Source organism: Spea bombifrons, chromosome 2 (assembly GCF_027358695.1).
Source record: "Spea bombifrons isolate aSpeBom1 chromosome 2, aSpeBom1.2.pri, whole genome shotgun sequence".
In the NCBI taxonomy this organism is placed as follows: domain Eukaryota; kingdom Metazoa; phylum Chordata; class Amphibia; order Anura; family Pelobatidae; genus Spea; species Spea bombifrons.
The window spans coordinates 140,897,178-140,923,132 of NC_071088.1; the positions used below are offsets into that span (position 1 = coordinate 140,897,178).

The following is a 25,955-nucleotide window of genomic DNA, read 5'->3' on the forward strand; positions in this document are numbered from 1 at the left end:
CCTCTGTGGCATTTTCCCCTTTCCTTGTGATTGTAATAAATATTTGGCGTGTGTCACATGTCACACCGGCTATGAGGTGTCCTCTGAGTGTTTATTCCACCCCAGTGGGCTCAGGCGGTGGACCTTGATGAAGTCCACGGGGCCGCAGTCAGCATCTGGTGACCCGACTCGCCTTCTTTTATCCATTAGCGGTTACTGGAATCGGCCCTTAACCCCTGATTGTAAGTGTTATTACAGGTGCCGGGGCAGGCTTTGTAGTTACCCCCTGGAGGGTTAATCTGCAGCGAGCGCCTGTAAATGGATAAATCCCTCCCGCCAGCTGCTTTTTAATGGAAATATTTGGAGAATAAACAGAATGTTTCTCGCCCATTTCTGTCGCTCCCATCACCCTCAGCCACTTACATTTTAGGTCTCTTCCAGCGTACCAAGCAATGCAGTGTTTGGCTGCCCTGATGCTTAAATACCCCAATCCCCTCCCCCGGCAAAGCCCCAACTTTTATTATTTATCATAGCGCCATCATATTCTGCAGCGCTGTACAATTGGAGAACTTCAGGCCCCGCCCCCCACCGGTATTTGCTATAATTTGTCCATTATAAGCAAGCCTTTCCCTCTGAATCCAATGACTTCCTCTGATTGGACGAGCAGAACTCCGCCTCTAAACCCCCTCCAATGAAACGCACAGAGAGTCATCCGCGTTCGCTTTATTAATCGCGACAAACGTTCCGCCGAACGGCAGAGAATATCCATAAAAGCTTCCGTGACTTCATACCCGGCGATCAATAAATCCATTAGCGGGATCCAATCAATATCTAGAGATGCTGTTTTAGGGCCCCCGGGGGTTAATTCGCTGTGCTGTAATAAAATGTGTTCATCTTCCAGCTCATCGGGGGTTAATTCTTGCAGAAATATAAATAAATACATTTATCAGAGCACAAATGTTGTAACTTAATATGTTTAATGAGGGACTAGATGTGGTTATTCCTCCCCATTCATGCAGTCCACCCCTCTGATGGAAATGGTTATGCCCAGATGGTTTCAGGAGGCGGAGCCAGCTCGGGGTAATAAATATGCTGAATTTGCCCCATGCGGCACACGGCACTGCGATGGTTAATCAGAACCTGGGGAACCGCTGACCCCCCTCCTCGCAGAACATGGCGGCGGTGGCTACCAGATCGGGCCCCTGGGAAGCCGCCTTGGTCGCCCTCATGGTGGAGCCGCCCTGTGCGTAAAAAACGGGCAACAAATTCGGAAACCGTCATAGTTTATATTTTTGTGCGTCAAGGGGGGGACTGCCGGCCAAGGGGGAGAGAGGCGTCGGGTGGTAATGGGGACTGTGATCGGGGCGTCACTAGAGGGCGTGCGAACACCCTGCAGGGGGCAGATGGCCGGACGTACCCCGATACCCCGAGGCCCGTTCCGGTGTTTACAATGAGCGGTTAGTTGAGGTTTTGCCGTCTTGGAGGTCCTGATACTGCGGGAGTTTAGACACGGAGTGAACCTCTTAGCGTGTTCCGGATTAACCGTGACCTGGATGTGTAACATGTTCTCACGTGTGCCGGAGGGGTCTGTTTAGAGATACTTTGGCCTGATCGCCACATAATTTCAAGTGTGGATCTGGATTCCATGTGACATTTCCTGAAGCGAGTGCAGACGCCGCGGCATTTCCTGAAGCGAGTGCAGACGCCGCGGCATTTCCTGAAGCGAGTGCAGACGCCACGCCCTTTCCTGAAGCGAGTGCAGACACCACGCCCCTTTCCTGAAGCGAGTGCAGACGCCACGCCCCTTTCCTGAAGCGAGTGCAGACGCCACGCGCCCCTTTCCTGAAGCGAGTGCAGACACCACGCCTTTTCCTGAAGCGAGTGCAGACGCCACGCCCTTTCCTGAAGCGAGTGCAGACATTCCAAGTTATTTGAACCCTGAGAAAACCCAGCCCAAGAGCCAGAAAATGCCTCAGAAAAAAGGAATTTCTGGAATCAGGAGAACATCGGCTGTCTCTGCGTTACCTCGGAGACATTTATGCTCTTGCATTTGTCACTCTTCCATCCCATAATACTTATCAGCATGCGCGTCAGAAAGCTTTTCTGGTTCACTACGCAAAGCCTGCAATCTACGAAGCTCTCATTGAGGAGAACGGTGGTTTTGGAGAACCTCTAGGACTGGTAGGACATGGACCAGCGCCAGGGGCTCCTCTCTGAGTCTGGACTCTGGGGCCGGCTCCATCACCGGGCACAAAGAGTTAACACGACGGCTAAAAGTCTGATAAACGGTGATTAGTTCTGGGCCGTCCGCCTGGGCCGGTTCTGACGTTAAATCTTGTGAAACCCCAACGAGGGGCCCTCTGGGTCTCAGCAGAAGCGCTTGGGCTTCCAGTCCGCGGGGGCCGTACTCCCCAAATCCTTGCAGAGCTGCGGGTCGCTGGAGCGGCCGGAGCGGAGGGTGCACAGGACGGTGGTCTTACACGACTCCTTGCAGACCTCCTCCACGTGGCCCTTGTGGTATAAATACCAGAAGGTCTGGAAAAGGCGTTCGTCCTTCAGGAAGCGGCCAATGAGCTCGTCCCAGGCGGCCGGGAACGCGGACTTCATGCCGTAGGTCTGTAGGGCTCTGTACAGGAGAGTCCAGCGCGGCTCCTCGTGGCCCCGAGCGTTGGCCTCGGTCAGGTTCAGAATGTAGGTCTCGTGGTCCAGCACCATGTGGGAGCTCCCCTCGTATTCTCCGTCAATCAGGTAGACGCGGTATCCTGCGGAGAGATCGCACAATTACCCAGAATCCCCAGCGAAGAGACATCATCCCTTTCTAAACAGTCATTCATTAAACCGAGGCATGGGGCAAATGACCCCCGACCCCCAAAACACTCCCACCCTGCGGGGGGACACCGGGAGACGTAGTAACCGATCCGCCATGCGATACAATGTATCCGGCAACCTACAGAATCATGAGACAGAATATACCATCCGCCCGGCAGGGGGGACACCGGGACACGTAACGGATCCGCCATGCGATACAATGTATCCCGCCACCTACAGAATCATGAGACAGAATATACCATCCGCCCGGCAGGGGGGACACCGGGACGCGTAACGGATCCGCCATGCCATACAATGTATCCCAAAACCTACAGAGCCTCATGAGACAGAAGATACCATCCGCCCGGGGGGGGACACCGGGAGACGTCGTAACGGATCCGCCATGCCATACAATGTATCCGGCAACCTACAGAATCATGAGACAGAATATACCATCTGCCCGCCGTGGGGAACACCGGGAGACGTTGTAACGGATCCGCCATGCGATACAATGTATCCGGCAACCTACAGAATCATGAGACAGAATATACCATCCGCCAGGCGGGGGGGGAGGACACGTAACGGATCCGCCATGCGATACAATGTATCCCGCAACCTACAGAGCCTCGTGAGACAGAAGATACCATCCGCCCGGCGGGGGGACACCGGGAGACGTCGTAACCGATCCGCCATGCGATACAATGTATCCGGCAACCTACAGAATCATGAGACAGAATATACCATCTGCCCGGCGGGGGGGGGGGGCACGTTGTAACGGATCCGCCATGCGATACAATGTATCCGGCAACCTACAGAATCATGAGACAGAAGATACCATCCGCCCGGCGGGGGGGACACACGTTGTAACGGATCCGCCATGCGATACAATGTATCCTGCAACCTACAGAGCCTGGTGAGACAGAATATACCATCCGCCCGGCAGGGGGGACACCGGGACGCGAAACGGATCCGCCAAGCGATACAATGTATCCGGCAACCTACAGAGCCTGGTGAGACAGAATATACCATCCGCCCTGCAGGGGGGACACCGGGACGCAAAACGGATCCGCCATGCGATACAATGTATCCGGCAACCTACAGAATCATGAGACAGAATATACCATCCGCCCAGAGGGGGGACACCGGGACGCGTAACGGATCCGCCACGCGATACAAAGTATCCGGGGACCTACAGAATCATGAGACAGAATATACCATCCGCCCGGCGGGGGGGACACCGGGAGACGTCGTAACCGATCCGCCACGCGATACAAAGTATCCGGCGACCTACAGAATCATGAGACAGAATATACCATCCGCCCGGCGGGGGGGGGGCACGTTGTAATGGATCCGCCATGCGATACAATGTTTCCCGCAACCTACAGAATCATGAGACAGAATATACCATCCGCCCGGCAGGGGGGACACCGGGACACGTAACAGATCCGCCATGCGATACAATGTATCCGGCAACCTACAGAATCATGAGACAGAAGATACCATCCGCCCGGCGGGGGGGAAACGTCGTAACCGATCCACCATGCGATACAATGTATCCCGCAACCTACAGAATCATGAGACAGAATATACCATCCGCCCGGCGGGGGGACACCGGGACGCGTAACGGATCCGCCATGCGATACAATGTATCCGGCAACCTACAGAGCCTCATGAGACAGAATATACCATCCGCCCGGCGGGGGGGACACCGGGACGCGTAACGGATCCGCCATGCCATACAATGTATCCCAAAACCTACAGAGCCTCATGAGACAGAAGATACCATCCGTCCGGGGGGGGGGACACCGGGAGACGTCGTAACGGATCCGCCATGCGATACAATGTATCCGGCAACCTACAGAATCATGAGACAGAATATACCATCCGCCCGGCAGGGGGGACCCCGGGACGCGTAACGGATCCGCCATGCCATACAATGTATCCCAAAACCTACAGAGCCTCATGAGACAGAAGATACCATCTGCCCGGCGGGGGGGGGGACCCCGGGAGACGTCGTAACGGATCCGCCATGCGATACAATGTATCCCAAAACCTACAGAGCCTCTTGAGACAGAAGATACCATCTGCCCGGCGGGGGGGGGGGGACACCGGGACGCGTAACGGATCCGCCATGCGATACAATGTATCCCACAACCTACAGAGCCTCATGAGACAGAAGATACCATCCGCCCGGGGGGGGACACCGGGAGACGTCGTAACGGATCCGCCATGTCATACAATGTATCCGGCAACCTACAGAATCATGAGACAGAAGATACCATCCGCCCGGCGGGGGGGGGGGACATGATGGAACCTCCATATGATACAATGTATCCCGCAGGGGGTAGTTACCTGGGTTTAGGTTGATGTAAGTGGTGACACTCGGAGCAATAAAGGCCACGGACACCGGGCGCGAGAGCGTCTCCTCGTCGTAGAAAACCGCAAACTCGTCCAGGTGAGTGTGTCCAAAAAGCTGGGTGGCGATGGTGCCCTCATACCTGGGGTAATAAACATAAAAGGGTACTGAGTGTAACAGTGTTACCCCACCCAGCATGCGCGATCCTGGGGCGATAATTATAAAATTATTTACCGCCCCGCACTCTGGGGGGGAGCGGATATTATTATATATGATATTAATAGCCCCCGCCGCGCCCCGCTCCTCACCTGTTCACGATCCGGTAGTAATTCCAGCTCCAGGTCTTCTCACAGACCCCGGGAGGGATGTGGCCGATGATATGAACCTGTCGGGAAAGAGTGCGGAGCGTTAAAGCGCCGGATAAACTACCCAAGAGCGCGCGTGACACCCACATTATCTTCCTCCCGGAAGAAGTGGTAAAGGCCGATACAATGAGAGAATTTAGAAACCGAGAACCTGCCGGCAGATCGGCCCCATCCGGCCCCCGTCTAGTCGCTCGTTTCTCCTGCTGTAAAGAGTCAAACCTTAATCAGTCGTCGGTCTCGTCTTAGATTCAGTAGCTGTATGTCTATCCCATGCATGTTTAATCCCCTCACTGTATTACCCTCTACCACCTCTGCTGGGAGGCTTTTCCATTTATATAAACTCTCTAGCGTTACGTTCGGGGCTCTCGTCACGTATGACTCTCACTTCCCGTTTTAGTTTCCCTCTCCTGGGGTTTTCGTGGCTTCTCTGGGTTGGAAAAAGACGGAGCGAGGAACCGAAAACTTAACTTTCCAGAGGAGTTTTGGTAAAAAATGCCTTTTTTTTTTTGTAGAATTCTGCACACGCTTAACCCTCTGCATGCCGGGTCATTTCTCAACATTGCAACTAAATGGTTCCAGATACATTTCTTTTTGTTTCTGAGGTCAGGTGATAAATCATGTGACCCGAGCCGGAACCGCAGCCTCCCTCCTTCCTTACGACACAAACCCTCCTGTGTAACCGCCCCGGCCGGAAATTCAGTGTGGGGGGGTGGAAAGGCGGGAGTGGAGAGACAGGAGAGACAGGAGCGGGAGCGGAGAGACAGCAGCGGGGAGGGGAGTGGGCGCATCATGCCCAAAAGAAATAAGAGGCTGAACCAAAGGAATAGTACCCATACCACCTCTGCTGGAAGACCATTCCATGCACCCACAACTCCCGTAAATGTGAAATGCAGAGTTACATTTAAATCTCATGTAAAGCCCTTTACCAGACAGTATTGTTTTGCTATAACGTTACTACCACTTTACTATGACATTACTACCACGTTACCATGAAGTCACTACCATGTTACCATGACGTTACTACCACGTTACCATGACGTTACTAAAACATCACTATGGCGTTACTACAACGTTACTACCACGTTACTAAGATGTTACTACCACGTTACTATGGTATTACTACCACGCTACTATGATGTTACTAAGACGTTACTACATTACTATGACCTTACTACAACATTACTATGGCCTTACTACCACATTACTATGGCCTTACTACCACATTACTATGACGGTACTAACACATTACCATGACGGTACTACCATGTTACTATGAAGATACTACCACGTTACTACGCCACCATCTTGCTTTTTGAGTTTAAAAGGCCGTATTTTGGGTAGATGAGAATCCCCGCATCACCTTTTCCCGGTGGTCCTCGGCGTCCTGTAACACGTTCGCCAGCCACTGCAGCTGCCCCGCGGGGTCCGTCGAGTTAATCAGGAGCCAGAAGTTTTCCGTGGCGCAGAAATTCATGTTGAGGGACACGAGGCGAAGCTTGGGGCCGATCCTGGCCGTGTAGAACCCGGCCGCTCTGAGAAGAGATGAGGGCATCGTCCGTGGTGAGAAGGTCTTCACACCCTCTCCCAGTTTGGGTGGATTCCCACCATTACCCCCCCCACACCCATCACCAGGCAACAGATTGGGACCCAGTGCGGAGGCACAGGGGCCCCGAACCAAAACATCTGGGGAATCTTTACACCATTAAAGAATTCCTTCTGGGCCCAGGAGTTTATCATGGAATTATGATTCTAACACCCAGTATCCCCAGTTATTCCAGTGCCAGCCTGTATACCCACTTATCCCAGTATACCCAGTTATCCTAGTGCCAGTCTGTATACCCAGTGCCAGCGTGTGAAGCGGGGACCGACTTACCGCAGCGTCCTCAGCGCACCTTCGGGGAGCCACGGTGCCCACGCTGTGGCCATGGCCTCGTACAGCCAGCTGGATGACAGGTTGCCGCGCACGTAGGGCGGGGGGAAGCTGTTGACGGGCGCGCTCTCGTGGTTGCCCACCGCGGGGTACACTTTCACGGGGCCCAGGTATTTCCGGATGAGGCCGGTGATGGTCTCCAGCGCGTTCAGCTGCTCCCCGCGCGTCTGCTGCCAGACATTGTGAGCCGGGATGTCGCCCGTCCAGTAAACGCGGTCGAAGGGCCCCTGAGTGGCGACGTGGCGCAGGAGAGACTCGATGGTGTGGAGGGGCAGGTCGCAGGCGCCATACTCCCCCCAGTACCCCGCGCCCTTGCCGCGTCCTGACGGGGGCCCGCGGCAGCACAGGGGCTCCTTGCAGACCGGGGGGGCGCCCGGGGTGTAGCTCCTGTCCCAGTGAATGTCGGTCAGAAAGAGGACCCGGGAGATGTTGGCGCCGGGCGCTGGGGGGGTCGGAGGGGTAACCGGGGGTTTGGGGGTCCGGGGCAGGGAAACGTTCCAGTCGGAGTAGATGTCCCAGCGCCCGCAGCTGGCGCCCACCAACAGCCCACAGATCTCTGACGGGCGCAGCACCGACAGCACCCAGGCGGTGATCACCTCGCGCTTGAAGAGCTGCACCGCCTGATGGCAAACGTCGGGCCCCTCCATGCGCAGCTCCACGCACACCTTCTCCGCCAGCGACGCCACCAGCTCCATGTTCTTCTCCGTCTGCCGGGGAGGAAAAACCGAGAAGGCGATGACACCCAACAAACTCGCCAACAAAGATCTGGAGAGCAGCGGGAGCGTAAAAGAGTACAAGCCTTTGAGACGAGCCAGGTAATAAGTATATCTATATCTATCTATCTATCTATATCTATCTATATATATATATATATATATATATCTTATCTGCTATATATATATATATATATATATATATATATATATATATATATATATATATAGCAGATAAGATAGTCTCAAAAGCTTACAATCTATTAGACTTCCTTGAGCTGGTTAAGGGATCGTTAGCACTGTGACCGATGCCAATAGGGATTTGGATCCCCTGCTCGCTGATCTCCCATTGGCTGCACAGTATTGACGTTTAGAAAGTGGTCCCACATTGCCCTGATACCCGGGGGGGGGTATCACGGCTGCACCCGCCGCACTCAGTATTGCTATACGTTACCCGCAGGCTGACGTCCAGCACAGTGAACAGGATCTTGCACGAGGCGCACGTCAGGTTCCGCCATCCCAAGTGCAGCCCGAGTTCTGACAGATCCGGTCCGGTCAGCGGAACAGAGACGGGGCCACTGGAGACCGGGGCCCACGAGACCACCAGGACCAGAACGCACCAAGCGGGGAGCATGTCTGCGCTGGGCAGCGGATCTCTGCGCACCGGGCAGAGGGGTCCCTCGGCACCGGGCAGCAGATCCCTGGGTACTGGGCAGAGGGGTCCCTCGGCACCGGGCAGCAGATCCCTGGGTACTGGGCAGCGGGGTCCCTCGGCACCGGGCAGCAGATCCCTGGGTACTGGGCAGCGGGGTCCCTCGGCACCGGGCAGCAGATCCCTGGGTACTGGGCAGCGGGGTCCCTCGGCACCGGGGTCCCTAAGCACCGGGCAGCGGATCCCTGGGTACCGGGCGGCGGGGTCCCTCTCTGTAAGGTGCGCAGTCTGTCTGTAACACAAATCCAGATTCTGTGATATCAGCAGGAAGCTGTCACTTATACTTATGTCTGTATCTTGCTGTCTCTCGGTATAATGCTGTCTCTGTATAGTGCTGTCTCTCGGTATAGTGCTGTCTCTGTATAGTGCTGTCTCTCGGTATAGTGCTGTCTCTCGGTATAGTGCTGTCTCTCGGTATAATGCTGTCTCTGTATAGTGCTGTCTCTCGGTATAGTACTGTTTCTCGGTATAGTGCTGTCTCTCGGTATAATGCTGTCTCTCTATAGTGCTGTCTCTGTATAGTGCTGTCTCTCGGTATAATGCTGTCTCTGTATAGTGCTGTCTCTCGGTATAGTGCTGTCTCTGTATAGTGCTGTCTCTGTATAGTGCTGTCTCTCGGTATAATGCTGTCTCTCGGTATAGTGCTGTCTCTCGGTATAATGCTGTCTCTCGGTATAGTGCTGTCTCTCGGTATAGTGCTGTCTCCCGGTATAGTGCTGTCTCCCGGTATAGTGCTGTCTCTCGGTATAGTGCCGTTACCTGTCTCTGTATAGTGCTGTCTCTCTGTATAGTGCTGTCTCTGTATAGTGCTGTCTCTCGGTATAGTGCTGTCTCTCTGTATAGTGCTGTCTCTGTATAGTGCTGTCTCTCGGTATAGTGCTGTCTCTCGGTATAGTGCTGTCTCTCGGTATAGTGCCGTTACCTGTCTCTGTATAGTGCTGTCTCTCGGTATAGTGCTGTCTCTCGGTATAATGCTGTCTCTCGGTATAGCGCTGTCTCTCGGTATAGTGCTGTCTCTCGGTATAATGCTGTCTCGGTATAGTGCTGTCTCTCGGTATAATGCTGTCTCTCGGTATAATGCTGTCTCTCTGTATAATGCTGTCTCTCGGTATAGTGCTGTCTCTCGGTATAGTGCCGTTACCTGTCTCGGTATAGTGCTGTTACCTGTCTCTCCGTATCGCGCTGTCTCTCCGTATCACACTCTCTCTCACTCCTGATCTGCTGACTGTCACTGGAGCCCCTCCCGCCGGTGTCTCCTCCTCCCGCCGGTGTCTCCTCCTCCCGCCGGTGTCTCCTCCTCCCCCGGTGTCTCCTCCTCTCTCGTTCTCTCTCAGTACAGGGAGGGGTAATGGGGAGTGGAGAGGAGGAGGGCAGAGAGGAGGGGCAGGAGGAGTGCTATAATAGGGAGGCTGGGTTATAGGCGGGGCAGGAGGAGTGCTATAATAGGGAAGTTGGGTTATGGGCGGGGAAGGAGGAGTGGTATAGTGGGGAGGTTGGGTTATGGGCGGGGCAGTGTTAGGTGGGGCTGGGATGGGGGAGGAGAGGAAGTGACATCTCCAGGAAGAGACTCAATATTTGTGTAAGAGATCAATATTTACAGAGAGAGAGAGACAGGCAGACAAACAGAGAGAGAGAGAGAGAGAGAGAGAGAGAGAGAGAGAGAGAGAGAGAGAGAGAGAGAGAGAGAGAGAGAGAGAGAGAGAGAGAGAGAGAGAGACAGACAGACAGCGCACGCTCAGGGCCACCTCCACGCGGGGTCAGTGGCAGTGCAGGGATTACCCTTCTCTGCAGGGCAACAATGTATCAAACAGACACAAGAAGGGATCTGCCCCGGGGCAATTCCACACAAACAGGGGCAATTCTACACGGACTCTGCTGTCTAAAGACTGAAACCTTAATCGGTCGTTGGTCTCGTCTTAGATTCAGGAGCCTTATGTCTATCCCATGCATGTTTATTGCCCTCTACCACCTCTGCTGGGAGGCTGCTCCCTTTATCTCCCACCCTCTCATCCTCCGCTCTTCTCACATTTCCTTCTCCTGGGGGCCGAGGGACCGGAAACTGTACAGAGGAGTCTCGCTTTGGTGAGAAACGTCTCCTTGCGTGCCGGGTCACTTCTGTGTAGAGGGGCAGAACCTCCTCCCTCTTCCTGCCTCTAATGCCCCCGCTATACACCCAGCACACTGCTTGCCATTTCATTGGACCCCCCCCGGAATAGCAGCCCTGCCGGAGACTTTTGTGTCCTGTAACCTGATGAACATGAATATCCAGCTGATCGTCGCGCATGTCGCAGGACCCCCAGCGCACAAAGTCTCTCCATCGTTTTTTTTCTTTTGGAGGGATGACCTGGCAAAGGTTGCGGTTGAAGGAGCCCGGTGTCCCAGGTGATTTTCTGCCTGGATTAGTGTTATCAGCGGCGGGGGTGGGGTAAAAATAAAGTCACCTGGGGCAGTTTTCTGCTGTTTACATACTTTATCAGGGTAATAAACTCATTATGTGGGGTATTTAATGATTCACACACCTTCTGCTGGGACTCTTTGCCCTGCTGGGTGTATGAACTGCCCTGCATTAAAGGACTTTCTAGAGTTTCCCTCCAGCGAGGATTCCATCTGAACAAGAGACCGCTGAGGTCTCAGAAACTTATGTAACTTTACATCCCTTTTTACTACAACTAACGAGGCTGCCTTCCCCACTTTCCTTATTAATTCTCTTCTCAGGGAATCGGGGGTTAAAATTTGTATTTTCCTTATGGAAGCGTCACAATGCAGGAACCCGGGGGCCGGAGACGGGGCCACTCAGAGCCGCCCCCGAACCGTCCGCGAGAGACCAATGAAAGAATAAAGATACAAAGGGTTAATCGATTACGAGTTATTGATCGGTAGGGTTAATGGAGACGCGCGGTCAGCGGAGGGTTAAACTTTAGTGTTTTTCTTGTATTCTCGTGAAAATGACCCCCCCTTTGCTTCTCGTGCCACGGGGGCAATTACACTCTACCTGCCCCATACCTGCACAGGGGCATAAAGTAATAAATACTCCCTTCATAGGGAATGCAGTAATACCCCCACTTTTACATCACCCGTTTTAATGACATCACAGCTTTTGTTTCCTGACCGGGTTATGACATCATGTCCTTCGGTTCACGGTGGGTTAATACCTGGCACTCTGCGTGAAGAATCCGCCCTCTCATCTGCCCCGTGTGAGGGCAGCTCCTGGGTCCTGGCTGTTTTTGGGAGATAATGGTGTCTATTTACTGGGCAATAAACCAGTTCCAATACACTGCAGGGGTAATTACCCCCTAGGGGCGGAGTGCAGGTTTAGCTGGTGTTCCAGGTCAGCTTAAGAGCCCTTAGGATTGGGTCAGCATGGGGTCATCAGGGGGTCAGAATCCAAACCCCCGTCCAATTCCAGCATGAACACAGTACAGTGACAGTATAGTGACAGTATAGTGACAGTACAGTGAAAGTATAGTGACAGTACAGTGACAGTATAGTGATAGTATAGTGATAGTACAGTGATAGTACAGTGACAGTATAGTGATAGTATAGTGATAGTACAGTGAGAGTATAGTGACAGTATAGTGACAGTACAGTGATAGTATAGTGATAGTATAGTGACAGTACAGTGATAGTATAGTGACAGTGATAGTATACTGACAGTACAGTGATAGTATAGTGACAGTATAGTGACAGTACAGTGATAGTATAGTGATAGTATAGTGACAGTACAGTGATAGTATAGTGACAGTGATAGTATAGTGACAGTACAGTGATAGTATAGTGACAGTATAGTGACAGTACAGTGACAGTACAGTGATAGTACAGTGATAGTACAGTGACAGTATAGTGACAGTACAGTGACAGTATAGTGACAATATAGTGATAGTATAGTGATAGTATAGTGACAGTGATAGTATAGTGATAGTACAGTGAAAGTATAGTGACAGTACAGTGACAGTACAGTGATAGTACAGTGATAGTACAGTGACAGTATAGTGATAGTACAGTGACAGTATAGTGACAGTACAGTGACAGTATAGTGACAATATAGTGATAGTAAAGTGATAGTATAGTGACAGTACAGTGACAGTATAGTGACGGTACAGAGATAGTACAGTGACAGTACAGTGACAGTACAGTGAGAATATAGTGATTGTACAGTGAGAGTATAGTGATTGTACAGTGACAGTACAGTGACAGTACAGTGATAGTACAGTGTTAGTATAGCGAGAGTACAGTGAGAGTATAGCGACAGTACAGTGAGGGTACAGTGAGAGTACAGTGACAGTACAGTGACGGTACAGTGACGGTATAGTGACGGTACAGTGACGGTATAGTGACAGTACAGTGACGGTACAGTGACAGTACAGTGATAGTACAGTGACAGTACAGTGATAGTACAGTGACAGTATAGTGACAGTACAGTGATAGTACAGTGACAGTACAGTGATAGTATGGTGATAGTATAGTGACAGTACGGTGATAGTATAGTGATAGTATAGTGACAGTATAGTGACAGTATAGTGACAGTATAGTGATAGTATAGTGACAGTACAGTGATAGTATAGTGACAGTACAGTGATAGTATAGTGATAGTATAGTGACAGTACAGTGAGAGTATAGTGATAGTATAGTGACAGTATAGTGACAGTATAGTGACAGTACAGTGATAGTATAGTGACAGTATAGTGACAGTACAGTGACAGTACAGTGACAGTACAGTGAGAATATAGTGATTGTACAGTGAGAGTATAGTGATTGTACAGTGACAGTACAGTGATAGTACAGCGATAGTACAGTGATAGTATAGCGAGAGTACAGTGAGAGTATAGCGACAGTACAGTGAGGGTACAGTGAGAGTACAGTGACGGTACAGTGACGGTATAGTGACAGTACAGTGACGGTACAGTGACAGTACATTGACAGTACAGTGATAGTACAGTGACAGTACAGTGATAGTATAGTGACAGTATAGTGACAGTACAGTGACAGTACGGTGATAGTATAGTGACGGTACAGTGATAGTATAGTGATAGTACAGTGACAGTGATAGTATAGTGATAGTATAGTGACAGTGACAGTACAGTGATAGTATAGTGACAGTATAGTGACAGTACAGTGATAGTATAGTGACAGTATAGTGACAGTATAGTGATAGTATAGTGACAGTACAGTGATAGTATAGTGACAGTATAGTGATAGTATAGTGATAGTACAGTGATAGTATAGTGACAGTATACTGACAGTACAGTGAGAGTATAGTGACAGTACAGTGATTGTATAGTGACAGTATAGTGACAGTATAGTGATAGTACAGTGAGAGTATAGTGACAGTATAGTGACATTACAGTGAGAGTATAGTGACAGTACAGTGATAGTATAGTGATAGTATAGTGACAGTACAGTGATAGTATAGTGATAGTATAGTGACAGTACAGTGATAGTATAGTGACAGTGATAGTATAGTGACAGTACAGTGATAGTATAGTGACAGTGATAGTATAGTGATAGTATAGTGACAGTACAGTGATAGTATAGTGATAGTATAGTGACAGTACAGTGATAGTATAGTGATAGTATAGTGACAGTACAGTGATAGCATAGTGACAGTGATAGTATAGTGACAGTACAGTGATAGTACAGTGATAGTATAGTGACAGTATAGTGACAGTACAGTGAGAGTATAGTGACAGTACAGTGATGGTATAGTGACAGTATAGTGACAGTATAGTGATAGTACAGTGAGAGTATAGTGAGAGTATAGTGACAGTATAGTGACAGTACAGTGACAGTATAGTGACAGTACAGTGACAGTACAGTGACAGTATAGTGACAGTACAGTGACAGTATAGTGATAGTACAGTGAGAGTATAGTGACAGTATAGTGACAGTATAGTGATAGTACAGTGACAGTATAGTGATAGTACAGTGACAGTATAGTGACAATATAGTGATAGTAAAGTGATAGTATAGTGACAGTACAGTGACAGTATAGTGACGGTACAGAGATAGTACAGTGACAGTACAGTGACAGTACAGTGAGAATATAGTGATTGTACAGTGAGAGTATAGTGATTGTACAGTGACAGTACAGTGACAGTACAGTGATAGTACAGCGATAGTACAGTGTTAGTATAGCGAGAGTATAGCGACAGTACAGTGAGGGTACAGTGAGAGTACAGTGACAGTACAGTGACGGTACAGTGACGGTATAGTGACGGTACAGTGACGGTATAGTGACAGTACAGTGACAGTACAGTGACAGTACAGTGATAGTACAGTGACAGTACAGTGATAGTATAGTGACAGTACAGTGACAGTACAGTGATAGTATGGTGATAGTATAGTGACAGTACGGTGATAGTATAGTGATAGTATAGTGATAGTATAGTGACAGTATAGTGACAGTATAGTGATAGTATAGTGATAGTATAGTGACAGTATACTGACAGTACAGTGAGAGTATAGTGACAGTACAGTGATTGTATAGTGACAGTATAGTGACAGTATAGTGATAGTACAGTGAGAGTATAGTGACAGTATAGTGACATTACAGTGAGAGTATAGTGACAGTACAGTGATAGTATAGTGATAGTATAGTGACAGTACAGTGATAGTATAGTGATAGTATAGTGACAGTACAGTGATAGTATAGTGACAGTGATAGTATAGTGACAGTACAGTGATAGTATAGTGACAGTGATAGTATAGTGACAGTACAGTGATAGTATAGTGATAGTATAGTGACAGTACAGTGATAGTATAGTGACAGTACAGTGATAGCATAGTGACAGTGATAGTATAGTGACAGTACAGTGATAGTACAGTGATAGTATAGTGACAGTATAGTGACAGTACAGTGAGAGTATAGTGACAGTACAGTGATGGTATAGTGACAGTATAGTGACAGTATAGTGATAGTACAGTGAGAGTATAGTGAGAGTATAGTGACAGTACAGTGACAGTACAGTGACAGTACAGTGACAGTATAGTGACAGTACAGTGACAGTATAGTGATAGTACAGTGAGAGTATAGTGACAGTATAGTGACAGTATAGTGACAGTACAGTGACAGTATAGTGACAGTACAGTGACAGTATAGTGACAGTACAGTGATAGTATAGTGACAGTATAGTGACAGTATAGTGATAGTATAGTGACAGTACAGTGACAGTATAGTGACAGTACAGTGATAGTATAGTGATAGTATAGTGACAGTATAGTGATAGTATAGTGACAGTACAGTGTGAGTATAGTGACAGTACAGTGACAGTATAGTGACAGTACAGTGACAGTATAGTGACAGTACAGTGATAGTATAGTGACAGTACCGTGAGAGTACAGTGATAGTATAGTGACAGTATAGTGACAGTACAGTGAGAGTATAGTGACAGTACAGTGAGAGTATAGTGACAGTATAGTGACAGTACAGTGACAGTACAGTGACAGTACAGTGAGAGTACAGTGACAGTATAGTGACAGTACAGTGACAGTACAGTGATAGTACAGTGACAGTGAAATTGATTAATGAACTCTTTGGTATAAAAGCATTATTCAGATCAGGAATGTAAAAGATGATAAAATGTGGATGGAAACTGTTAGGTTATAAAAATGAAAACACACATGCATGCGGTCATTGTACAGCGCTGCGGAATGTGACGGTGCTATATAAATCTATACATAATGATAATGCAAACACTCACGGGTTTCTAGCGCCCCCTGCCGTCTGGGTCGGGCGCTGCATTGGGAAATGTCTCCATTGGTTTTGCGCTTTGTCTGATGTGGGAAGTGCACCCAATTCAATCAGATCCATTAACTTTGCATCGCAATTGTTAATAAAAGGGTTAATTAAAGCTCTCTGCACCACTTTACCTTAAATCATTAACTGTTTGTGGACTCCAGGACTGACCAGAACGACAGCTGGGGACTGCAGTAATTAGCGGCACTCAGATTAAGAGCCAGTATACAACACGGCAAACAGAACACAACATGGCAAACAAAACACAACACACATTGGGTCAGCATGGGGTCATCAGGGGGTCAGAATCCAAACCCCCGTCCAATTCCAGCATGAACACAGTACAGTGACAGTATAGTGACAGTATAGTGACAGTACAGTGATAGTACAGTGACAGTACAGTGATAGTATAGTGATAGTGATAGTATAGTGACAGTACAGTGATAGTATAGTGACAGTGATAGTATAGTGACAGTACAGTGATAGTATAGTGATAGTATAGTGACAGTACAGTGATAGTATAGTGACAGTATAGTGACAGTACAGTGATAGTATAGTGACAGTGATAGTATAGTGACAGTATAGTGACAGTACAGTGATAGTATAGTGATAGTATAGACAGTGATAGTATAGTGATAGTACAGTGATAGTATAGTGACAGTACAGTGATAGTATAGTGACAGTGATAGTATAGTGACAGTACAGTGATAGTATAGTGACAGTATAGTGACAGTACAGTGATAGTATAGTGATAGTATAGAGACAGTGATAGTATAGTGATAGTACAGTGATAGTATAGTGACAGTATAGTGACAGTACAGTGACAGTACAGTGATAGTACAGTGATAGTACAGTGACAGTATAGTGATAGTACAGTGACAGTATAGTGACAATATAGTGATAGTATAGTGATAGTATAGTGACAGTACAGTGACGGTACAGAGATAGTACAGTGACAGTACAGTGACAGTACAGTGAGAATATAGTGATTGTACAGTGAGAGTATAGTGATTGTACAGTGACAGTACAGTGACAGTACAGTGACAGTACAGTGATAGTACAGCGATACTACAGTGATAGTATAGCGAGAGTACAGTGAGAGTATAGCGACAGTACAGTGAGGGTACAGTGAGAGTACAGTGACGGTACAGTGACGGTACAGTGACGGTATAGTGACGGTACAGTGACGGTATAGTGACAGTACAGTGACAGTACAGTGACAGTACAGTGACAGTACAGTGATAGTACAGTGACAGTACAGTGATAGTATAGTGACAGTATAGTGACAGTACAGTGATAGTATGCTGATAGTATAGTGACAGTACAGTGATAGTACGGTGATAGTATAGTGACAGTACAGTGATAGTATAGTGACAGTATAGTGATAGTATAGTGATAGTACAGTGACAGTGATAGTATAGTGATAGTATAGTGACAGTGACAGTACAGTGATAGTATAGTGACAGTAGAGTGATAGTATAGTGACAGTATAGTGATAGTATAGTGATAGTATAGTGACAGTACAGTGATAGTATAGTGACAGTACAGTGATAGTATAGTGATAGTATAGTGACAGTACAGTGATAGTATAGTGATAGTATAGTGACAGTACAGTGATAGTATAGTGACAGTGAGAGTATAGTGACAGTACAGTGATGGTATAGTGACAGTATAGTGACAGTATAGTGATAGTACAGTGAGAGTATAGTGATAGTATAGTGACAGCAACCAGGACACAACACAGCAACCAGGACACAACACCTAACACTATAACCCTCCGTACCCCCAACACCTAACGCTATAACCATCCTTACCCCAACACCTAACACTATAACCCTCCTTACCCCCAACACCAAACACTATAACCCTCCTTACCCCCAACACCAAACACTATAACCCTCCTTACCCCCAACACCTAACGCTATAACCATCCTTACCCCAACACCTAACGCTATAACCCTCCCTACCCCCAACACCTAACGCTATAACCATCCTTACCCCCAACACCTAACGCTATAACCATCCTTACCCCCAACACCTAACACTATAACCATCCCTACCCCAACACCTAACGCTATAACCCTCCCTACCCCCAACACCTAACGCTATAACCATCCTTACCCCAACACCTAACGCTATAACCATCCTTACCCCCAACACCTAACGCTATAACCATCCTTACCCCAACACCTAACGCTATAACCATCCCTACCCCCAACACCTAACGCTATAACCATCCTTACCCCCAACACCTAACGCTATAACCATCCCTACCCCCAACACCTAACACTATAACCCTCCCTACCCCCAACACCTAACGCTATAACCATCCTTACCCCAACACCTAACGCTATAACCATCCTTACCCCAACACCTAACGCTATAACCATCCTTACCCCAACACCTAACACTATAACCATCCTTACCCCAACACCTAACGCTATAACCATCCCTACCCCCAACACCTAACGCTATAACCATCCTTACCCCCCAACACCTAACACTATAACCCTCCCTACCCCCAACACCTAACGCTATAACCATCCCTACCCCCAACACCTAACGCTACAACCATCCTTACCCCCCAACACCTAACGCTATAACCATCCTTACCCCAACACCTAACGCTATAACCATCCTTACCCCAACACCTAACGCTATAACCATCCCTACCCCCCAACACCTAACACTATAACCATCCTTACCCCCAACACCTAACGCTATAACCGTCCTTACCCCAGCACCTAACGCTATAACCATCCCTACCCCAACACCTAACACTATAACCATCCCTACCCCCAACATCTAACGCTATAACCATCCTTACCCCAACACCTAACGCTATAACCATCCTTACCCCCAACACCTAACACTATAACCATCCCTACCCCCAACACCTAACGCTATAACCATCCCTACCCCCCAACACCTAACACTATAACCATCCCTACCCCCAACACCTAACGCTATAACCATCCTTACCCCAACACCTAACACTATAACCATCCTTACCCCCCAACACCTAACGCTATAACCATCCTTACCCCAACACCTAACGCTATAACCATCCTTACCCCCCAACACCTAACGCTATAACCATCCTTACCCCCAACACCTAACGCTATAACCATCCCTACCCCAACACCAAACGCTATAACCCTCCGTACCCCCAACACCTAACGCTATAACCATCCTTACCCCCCAACACCTAACGCTATAACCATCCTTACCCCCAACACCTAACGCTATAACCATCCTTACCCCCAACACCTAACGCTATAACCATCCTTACCCCAACACCTAACACTATAACCATCCTTACCCCCAACACCTAACGCTATAACCATCCTTACCCCAACACCTAACGCTATAACCATCCTTACCCCAACACCTAACGCTATAACCCTCCCTACCCCCAACACCTAACGCTATAACCATCCTTACCCCAACACCTAACACTATAACCATCCCTACCCCCAACACCTAACGCTATAACCATCCTTACCCCAACACCTAACACTATAACCATCCTTACCCCCCAACACCTAACACTATAACCATCCCTACCCCCAACACCTAACGCTATAACCATCCTTACCCCCAACACCTAACGCTATAACCATCCCTACCCCCAACACCTAACGCTATAACCATCCTTACCCCAACACCTAACGCTATAACCATCCCTACCCCAACACCTAACGCTATAACCATCCTTACCCCAACACCTAACGCTATAACCATCCCTACCCCCCAACACCTAACACTATAACCATCCCTACCCCCAACACCTAACGCTATAACCATCCTTACCCCAACACCTAACGCTATAACCATCCTTACCCCAACACCTAACACTATAACCATCCTTACCCCCAACACCTAACGCTATAACCATCCTTACCCCCAACACCTAACACTATAACCATCCTTACCCCCCACACCTAACGCTATAACCATCCTTACCCCAACACCTAACGCTATAACCATCCTTACCCCAACACCTAACGCTATAACCATCCTTACCCCCCAACATCTAACGCTATAACCATCCTTACCCCAACACCTAACACTATAACCATCCCTACCCCCAACACCTAACGCTATAACCATCCCTACCCCCAACACCTAACGCTATAACCATCCTTACCCCCCAACACCTAACGCTATAACCATCCTTACCCCAACACCTAACGCTATAACCATCCTTACCCCAACACCTAACGCTATAACCATCCCTACCCCCAACACCTAACGCTATAACCCTCCCTACCCAAAACACCTAACGCTATAACCATCCTTACCCCCAACACCTAACGCTATAACCATCCTTACCCCCAACACCTAACGCTATAACCATCCCTACCCCAACACCTAACGCTATAACCATCCTTACCCCAACACCTAACGCTATAACCCTCCTTACCCCAACACCTAACGCTATAACCATCCTTACCCCAACACCTAACGCTATAACCATCCCTACCCCCAACACCTAACACTATAACCATCCTTACCCCAACACCTAACACTATAACCATCCCTACCCCCAACACCTAACACTATAACCATCCTTACCCCAACACCTAACGCTATAACCATCCTTACCCCCACACCTAACACTATAACCATCCTTACCCCAACACCTAACGCTATAACCATCCTTACCCCAACACCTAACACTATAACCATCCTTACCCCCAACACCTAACACTATAACCATCCCTACCCCAACACCTAACACTATAACCATCCCTACCCCCCAACACCTAACGCTATAACCATCCCTACCCCCCAACACCTAACGCTATAACCATCCCTACCCCAACACCTAACACTATAACCATCCCTACCCCCAACACCTAACGCTATAACCATCCCTACCCCCAACACCTAACACTATAACCATCCCTACCCCAACACCTAACGCTATAACCCTCCCTACCCCCAACACCTAACGCTATAACCATCCTTACCCCCAACACCTAACGCTATAACCATCCCTACCCCCCAACACCTAACACTATAACCATCCCTACCCCAACACCTAACGCTACAACCATCCTTACCCCAAACACCTAACATTATAACCATCCTTACCCCCAACACCTAACGCTATAACCATCCCTACCCCCAACACCTAACACTATAACCATCCCTACCCCCAACACCTAACGCTATAACCATCCTTACCCCCAACACCTAACACTATAACCATCCCTACCCCCAACACCTAACGCTATAACCCTCCTTACCCCCAACACCTAACGCTATAACCATCCCTACCCCCAACACCTAACGCTATAACCATCCCTACCCCCAACACCTAACACTATAACCATCCCTACCCCCAACACCTAACGCTATAACCATCCTTACCCCAACACCTAACGCTATAACCATCCCTACCCCAACACCTAACGCTATAACCATCCTTACCCCAACACCTAACACTATAACCATCCCTACCCCAACACCTAACACCATAACCATCCCTACCCCCCAACAGCTAACGCTACAACCATCCCTACCCCAACACCTAACGCTATAACCATCCCTACCCCCCAACACCTAACGCTACAACCATCCTTACCCCCAACACCTAACGCTATAACCATCCTTACCCCAACACCTAACGCTATAACCATCCTTACCCCCCACACCTAACGCTATAACCATCCCTACCCCCAACACCTAACACTATAACCCTCCCTACCCCCAACACCTAACGCTATAACCATCCTTACCCCCAACACCTAACGCTATAACCATCCTTACCCCCAACACCTAACGCTATAACCATCCTTACCCCCCACACCTAACGCTATAACCATCCCTACCCCCAACATCTAACGCTATAACCCTCCCTACCCCCCACACCTAACGCTATAACCATCCCTACCCCCAACACCTAACGCTATAACCATCCCTACCCCCAACACCTAACGCTACAACCATCCCTACCCCAACACCTAACGCTATAACCATCCTTACCCCAACACCTAACGCTATAACCATCCTTACCCCAACACCTAACACTATAACCATCCCTACCCCCAACACCTAACGCTACAACCATCCTTACCCCAACACCTAACACTATAACCATCCTTACCCCAACACCTAACGCTATAACCATCCTTACCCCAACACCTAACGCTATAACCATCCCTACCCCCAACACCTAACGCTATAACCATCCCTACCCCCCAACACCTAACGCTATAACCATCCATACCCCCAACACCTAACGCTATAACCATCCTTACCCCCCAACACCTAACGCTATAACCATCCTTACCCCCAACACCTAACGCTATAACCATCCCTACCCCCAACACCTAACACTATAACCCTCCCTACCCCCAACACCTAACTCTATAACCATCCTTACCCCCAACACCTAACGCTATAACCATCCCTACCCCAACACCTAACGCTATAACCATCCCTACCCCCCCAACACCTAACGCTATAACCATCCTTACCCCCAACACCTAACGCTATAACCATCCTTACCCCCAACACCTAACACTATAACCATCCTTACCCCCAACACCTAACACTATAACCATCCCTACCCCCAACACCTAACACTATAAACCATCCCTACCCCAACACGCTATAACCATCCTTACCCCCAACACCTAACGCTATAACCATCCTTACCCCAACACCTAACGCTATAACCATCCTTACCCCAACACCTAACGCTACAACCATCCCTACCCCAACACCTAACGCTATAACCATCCCTACCCCCAACACCTAACGCTATAACCATCCTTACCCCAACACCTAACACTATAACCATCCCTACCCCCCAACACCTAACGCTATAACCATCCCTAACCCCCAACACCTAACGCTACAACCATCCTTACCCCAAACACCTAACACCTATAACCCTCCTTACCCCCCAACACCTAACGCTATAACCCTCCTTACCCCAACACCTAACGCTATAACCATCCTTACCCCAACACCTAACGCTATAACCATCCTTACCCCCAACACCTAACGCTATAACCCATCCTACCCCCAACACCTAACGCTATAACCATCCTTACCCCCAACACCTAACGCTATAACCATCCCTACCCCCAACACCTAACGCTATAACCATCCTTACCCCCAACACCTAACGCTATAACCATCCCTACCCCAACACCTAACGCTATAACCATCCCTACCCCAACACCTAACGCTATACCATCCTTACCCCCAACACCTACCGCTATAACCATCCCTTACCCCAACACCTAACGCTATAACCATCCTTACCCCCAACACCTAACGCTATAACCATCCTTACCCCAACACCTAACGCTATAACCATCCCTACCCCCAACACCTAACACTATAACCATCCCTACCCCCAACACCTAACGCTATAACCATCCTTACCCCAACACCTAACGCTATAACCATCCTTACCCCAACACCTAACGCTATAACCATCCTTACCCCCAACACCTAACGCTATAACCATCCTACCCCCAACACCTAACGCTATAACCATCCTTACCCCAACACCTAAACGCTATAACCATCCTTACCCCAACACCTAACGCTATAACCATCCTTACCCCCAACACCTAACGCTATAACCATCCCTACCCCCAACACCTAACGCTATAACCATCCCTACCCCCAACACCTAACTCTATAACCATCCTTACCCCCAACACCTAACGCTATAACCATCCTTACCCCCAACACCTAACGCTATAACCATCCTTACCCCCCAACACCTAACGCTATAACCATCCTTACCCCCAACACCTAACGCTATGAACCCCATCCTTACCCCAAACCACCTAACACTATAACCATCCCTACCCCCAACACCTAACGCTATAAACCATCCTTACCGCCAACACCTAACACTATAACCATCCTTACCCCAACACCTAACGACTATAACCCATCCCTACCCCCAACACCTAACAGCTATAACCATCCCTACCCCCAACACCTAACGCTATAACCATCCTTACCCCCAACAACCTAACGCTATAACCATCCTTACCCCAACACCTAACGCTATAACCATCCTTACCCCCAACACCTAACGCTATAACCATCCCTACCCCCAACACCTAACGCTATAACCATCCCTTACCCCCAACACCTAACACTATAACCATCCCTACCCCCAACACCTAACGCTATACAACCATCCCTTACCCCCAACACCTAACGCTATAACCATCCCTTACCCCCAACACCTAACGCTATAAACCAGCCTTAACCCCCCAACACCTAACACTATAACCATCCTTACCCCCAACACCTAACGCTATAACCATCCTACCCCCCAACACCTAACACTATAACCATCCTTACCCCCCAACACCTAACACTATAACCATCCCTACCCCAACACCTAACGCTATAACCATCCTTACCCTCCAACACCTAACGCTATAACCATCCTTACCCCCAACACCTAACACTATAACCATCCCTACCCCCCAACACCTAACGCTATAACCATCCTTACCCCCAACACCTAACGCTATAACCATCCTTACCCCAACACCTAACGCTATAACCATCCTTTACCCCCAACACCTAACTCTATAACCATCCTTACCCCAACACCTAACACTATAACCATCCCTACCCCCCAACACCTAACTCTATAACCATCCTTACCCCCAACACCTAACGCTATAACCATCCTTACCCCAACACCTAACGCTATAACCATCCCTACCCCCCAACACCTAACACTATAACCATCCTTACCCCCAACACCTAACACTATACCATCCCTACCCCAACACCTAACGCTATAACCATCCTTACCCCCAACACCTAACGCTATAACCATCCTTACCCCAACACCTAACGCTATAACCATCCTTACCCCCCAACACCTACACGCTATAACCATCCATACCCCCAACACCTAACGCTATAACCATCCCTACCCCCAACACCTAACACTATAACCATCCTTACCCCCAACACCTAACGCTATAACCATCCTACCCCCAACACCTAACGCTATAACCATCCCCTACCCCCAACACCTAACGCTATAACCATCCTTACCCCAACACCTAACAGCTATAACCATCCCTTACCCCAACACCTAACGCTATAACCATCCTCCTACCCCCCAACACCTAACACTATAACCATCCTTACCCCCCAACACCTAACACTATAACCATCCCTACCCAACACCTAACGCTATAACCATCCTTACCCCCAACACCTAACGCTATAACCATCCTTACCCCCAACACCTAACACTATAACCATCCCTACCCCCAACACCTAACGCTATACCATCCTTACCCCCAACACCTAACGCTATAACCATCCTTACCCCAACACCTAACGCTA

The 25,955-nt window shown here is 48.8% G+C and overlaps 1 protein-coding gene across 1 annotated transcript; it reads right to left on the reverse strand.

Moving 5' to 3' along the window:
* Nucleotides 1-2,311: 2,311 nt before the first annotated feature.
* On the reverse strand, nt 2,312-9,059 carry SMPD1 (sphingomyelin phosphodiesterase 1). Its single transcript, XM_053457933.1, has 7 exons — nt 9,019-9,059; nt 8,606-8,807; nt 7,382-8,145; nt 6,869-7,040; nt 5,452-5,528; nt 5,140-5,285; nt 2,312-2,741 (listed from the first exon to the last, which is right to left on the reverse strand). The coding sequence occupies exons 2-7, from the start codon at nt 8,783-8,785 to the stop codon at nt 2,347-2,349; spliced, it is 1,734 nt and encodes a 577-aa protein (XP_053313908.1). The 5' UTR covers nt 8,786-8,807; nt 9,019-9,059; the 3' UTR covers nt 2,312-2,346.
* Nucleotides 9,060-25,955: the final 16,896 nt, after the last annotated feature.

Excerpts from the sequence above, each read along its gene's own strand:
- SMPD1 (XM_053457933.1), bottom strand. The coding sequence starts at position 8,785 with ATGCTCCCCGCTTGGTGCGTTCTGGTCCTGGTGGTCTCGTGGGCCCCG. Across the intron at positions 8,146-8,605 it reads TGCTGGACGTCAGCCTGCGG|ACGGAGAAGAACATGGAGCT; the intron begins GTAACGTATAGC and ends CCTCCCCGGCAG. Across the intron at positions 7,041-7,381 it reads GGTGCGCTGAGGACGCTGCG|AGCGGCCGGGTTCTACACGG; the intron begins GTAAGTCGGTCC and ends ATCTCTTCTCAG.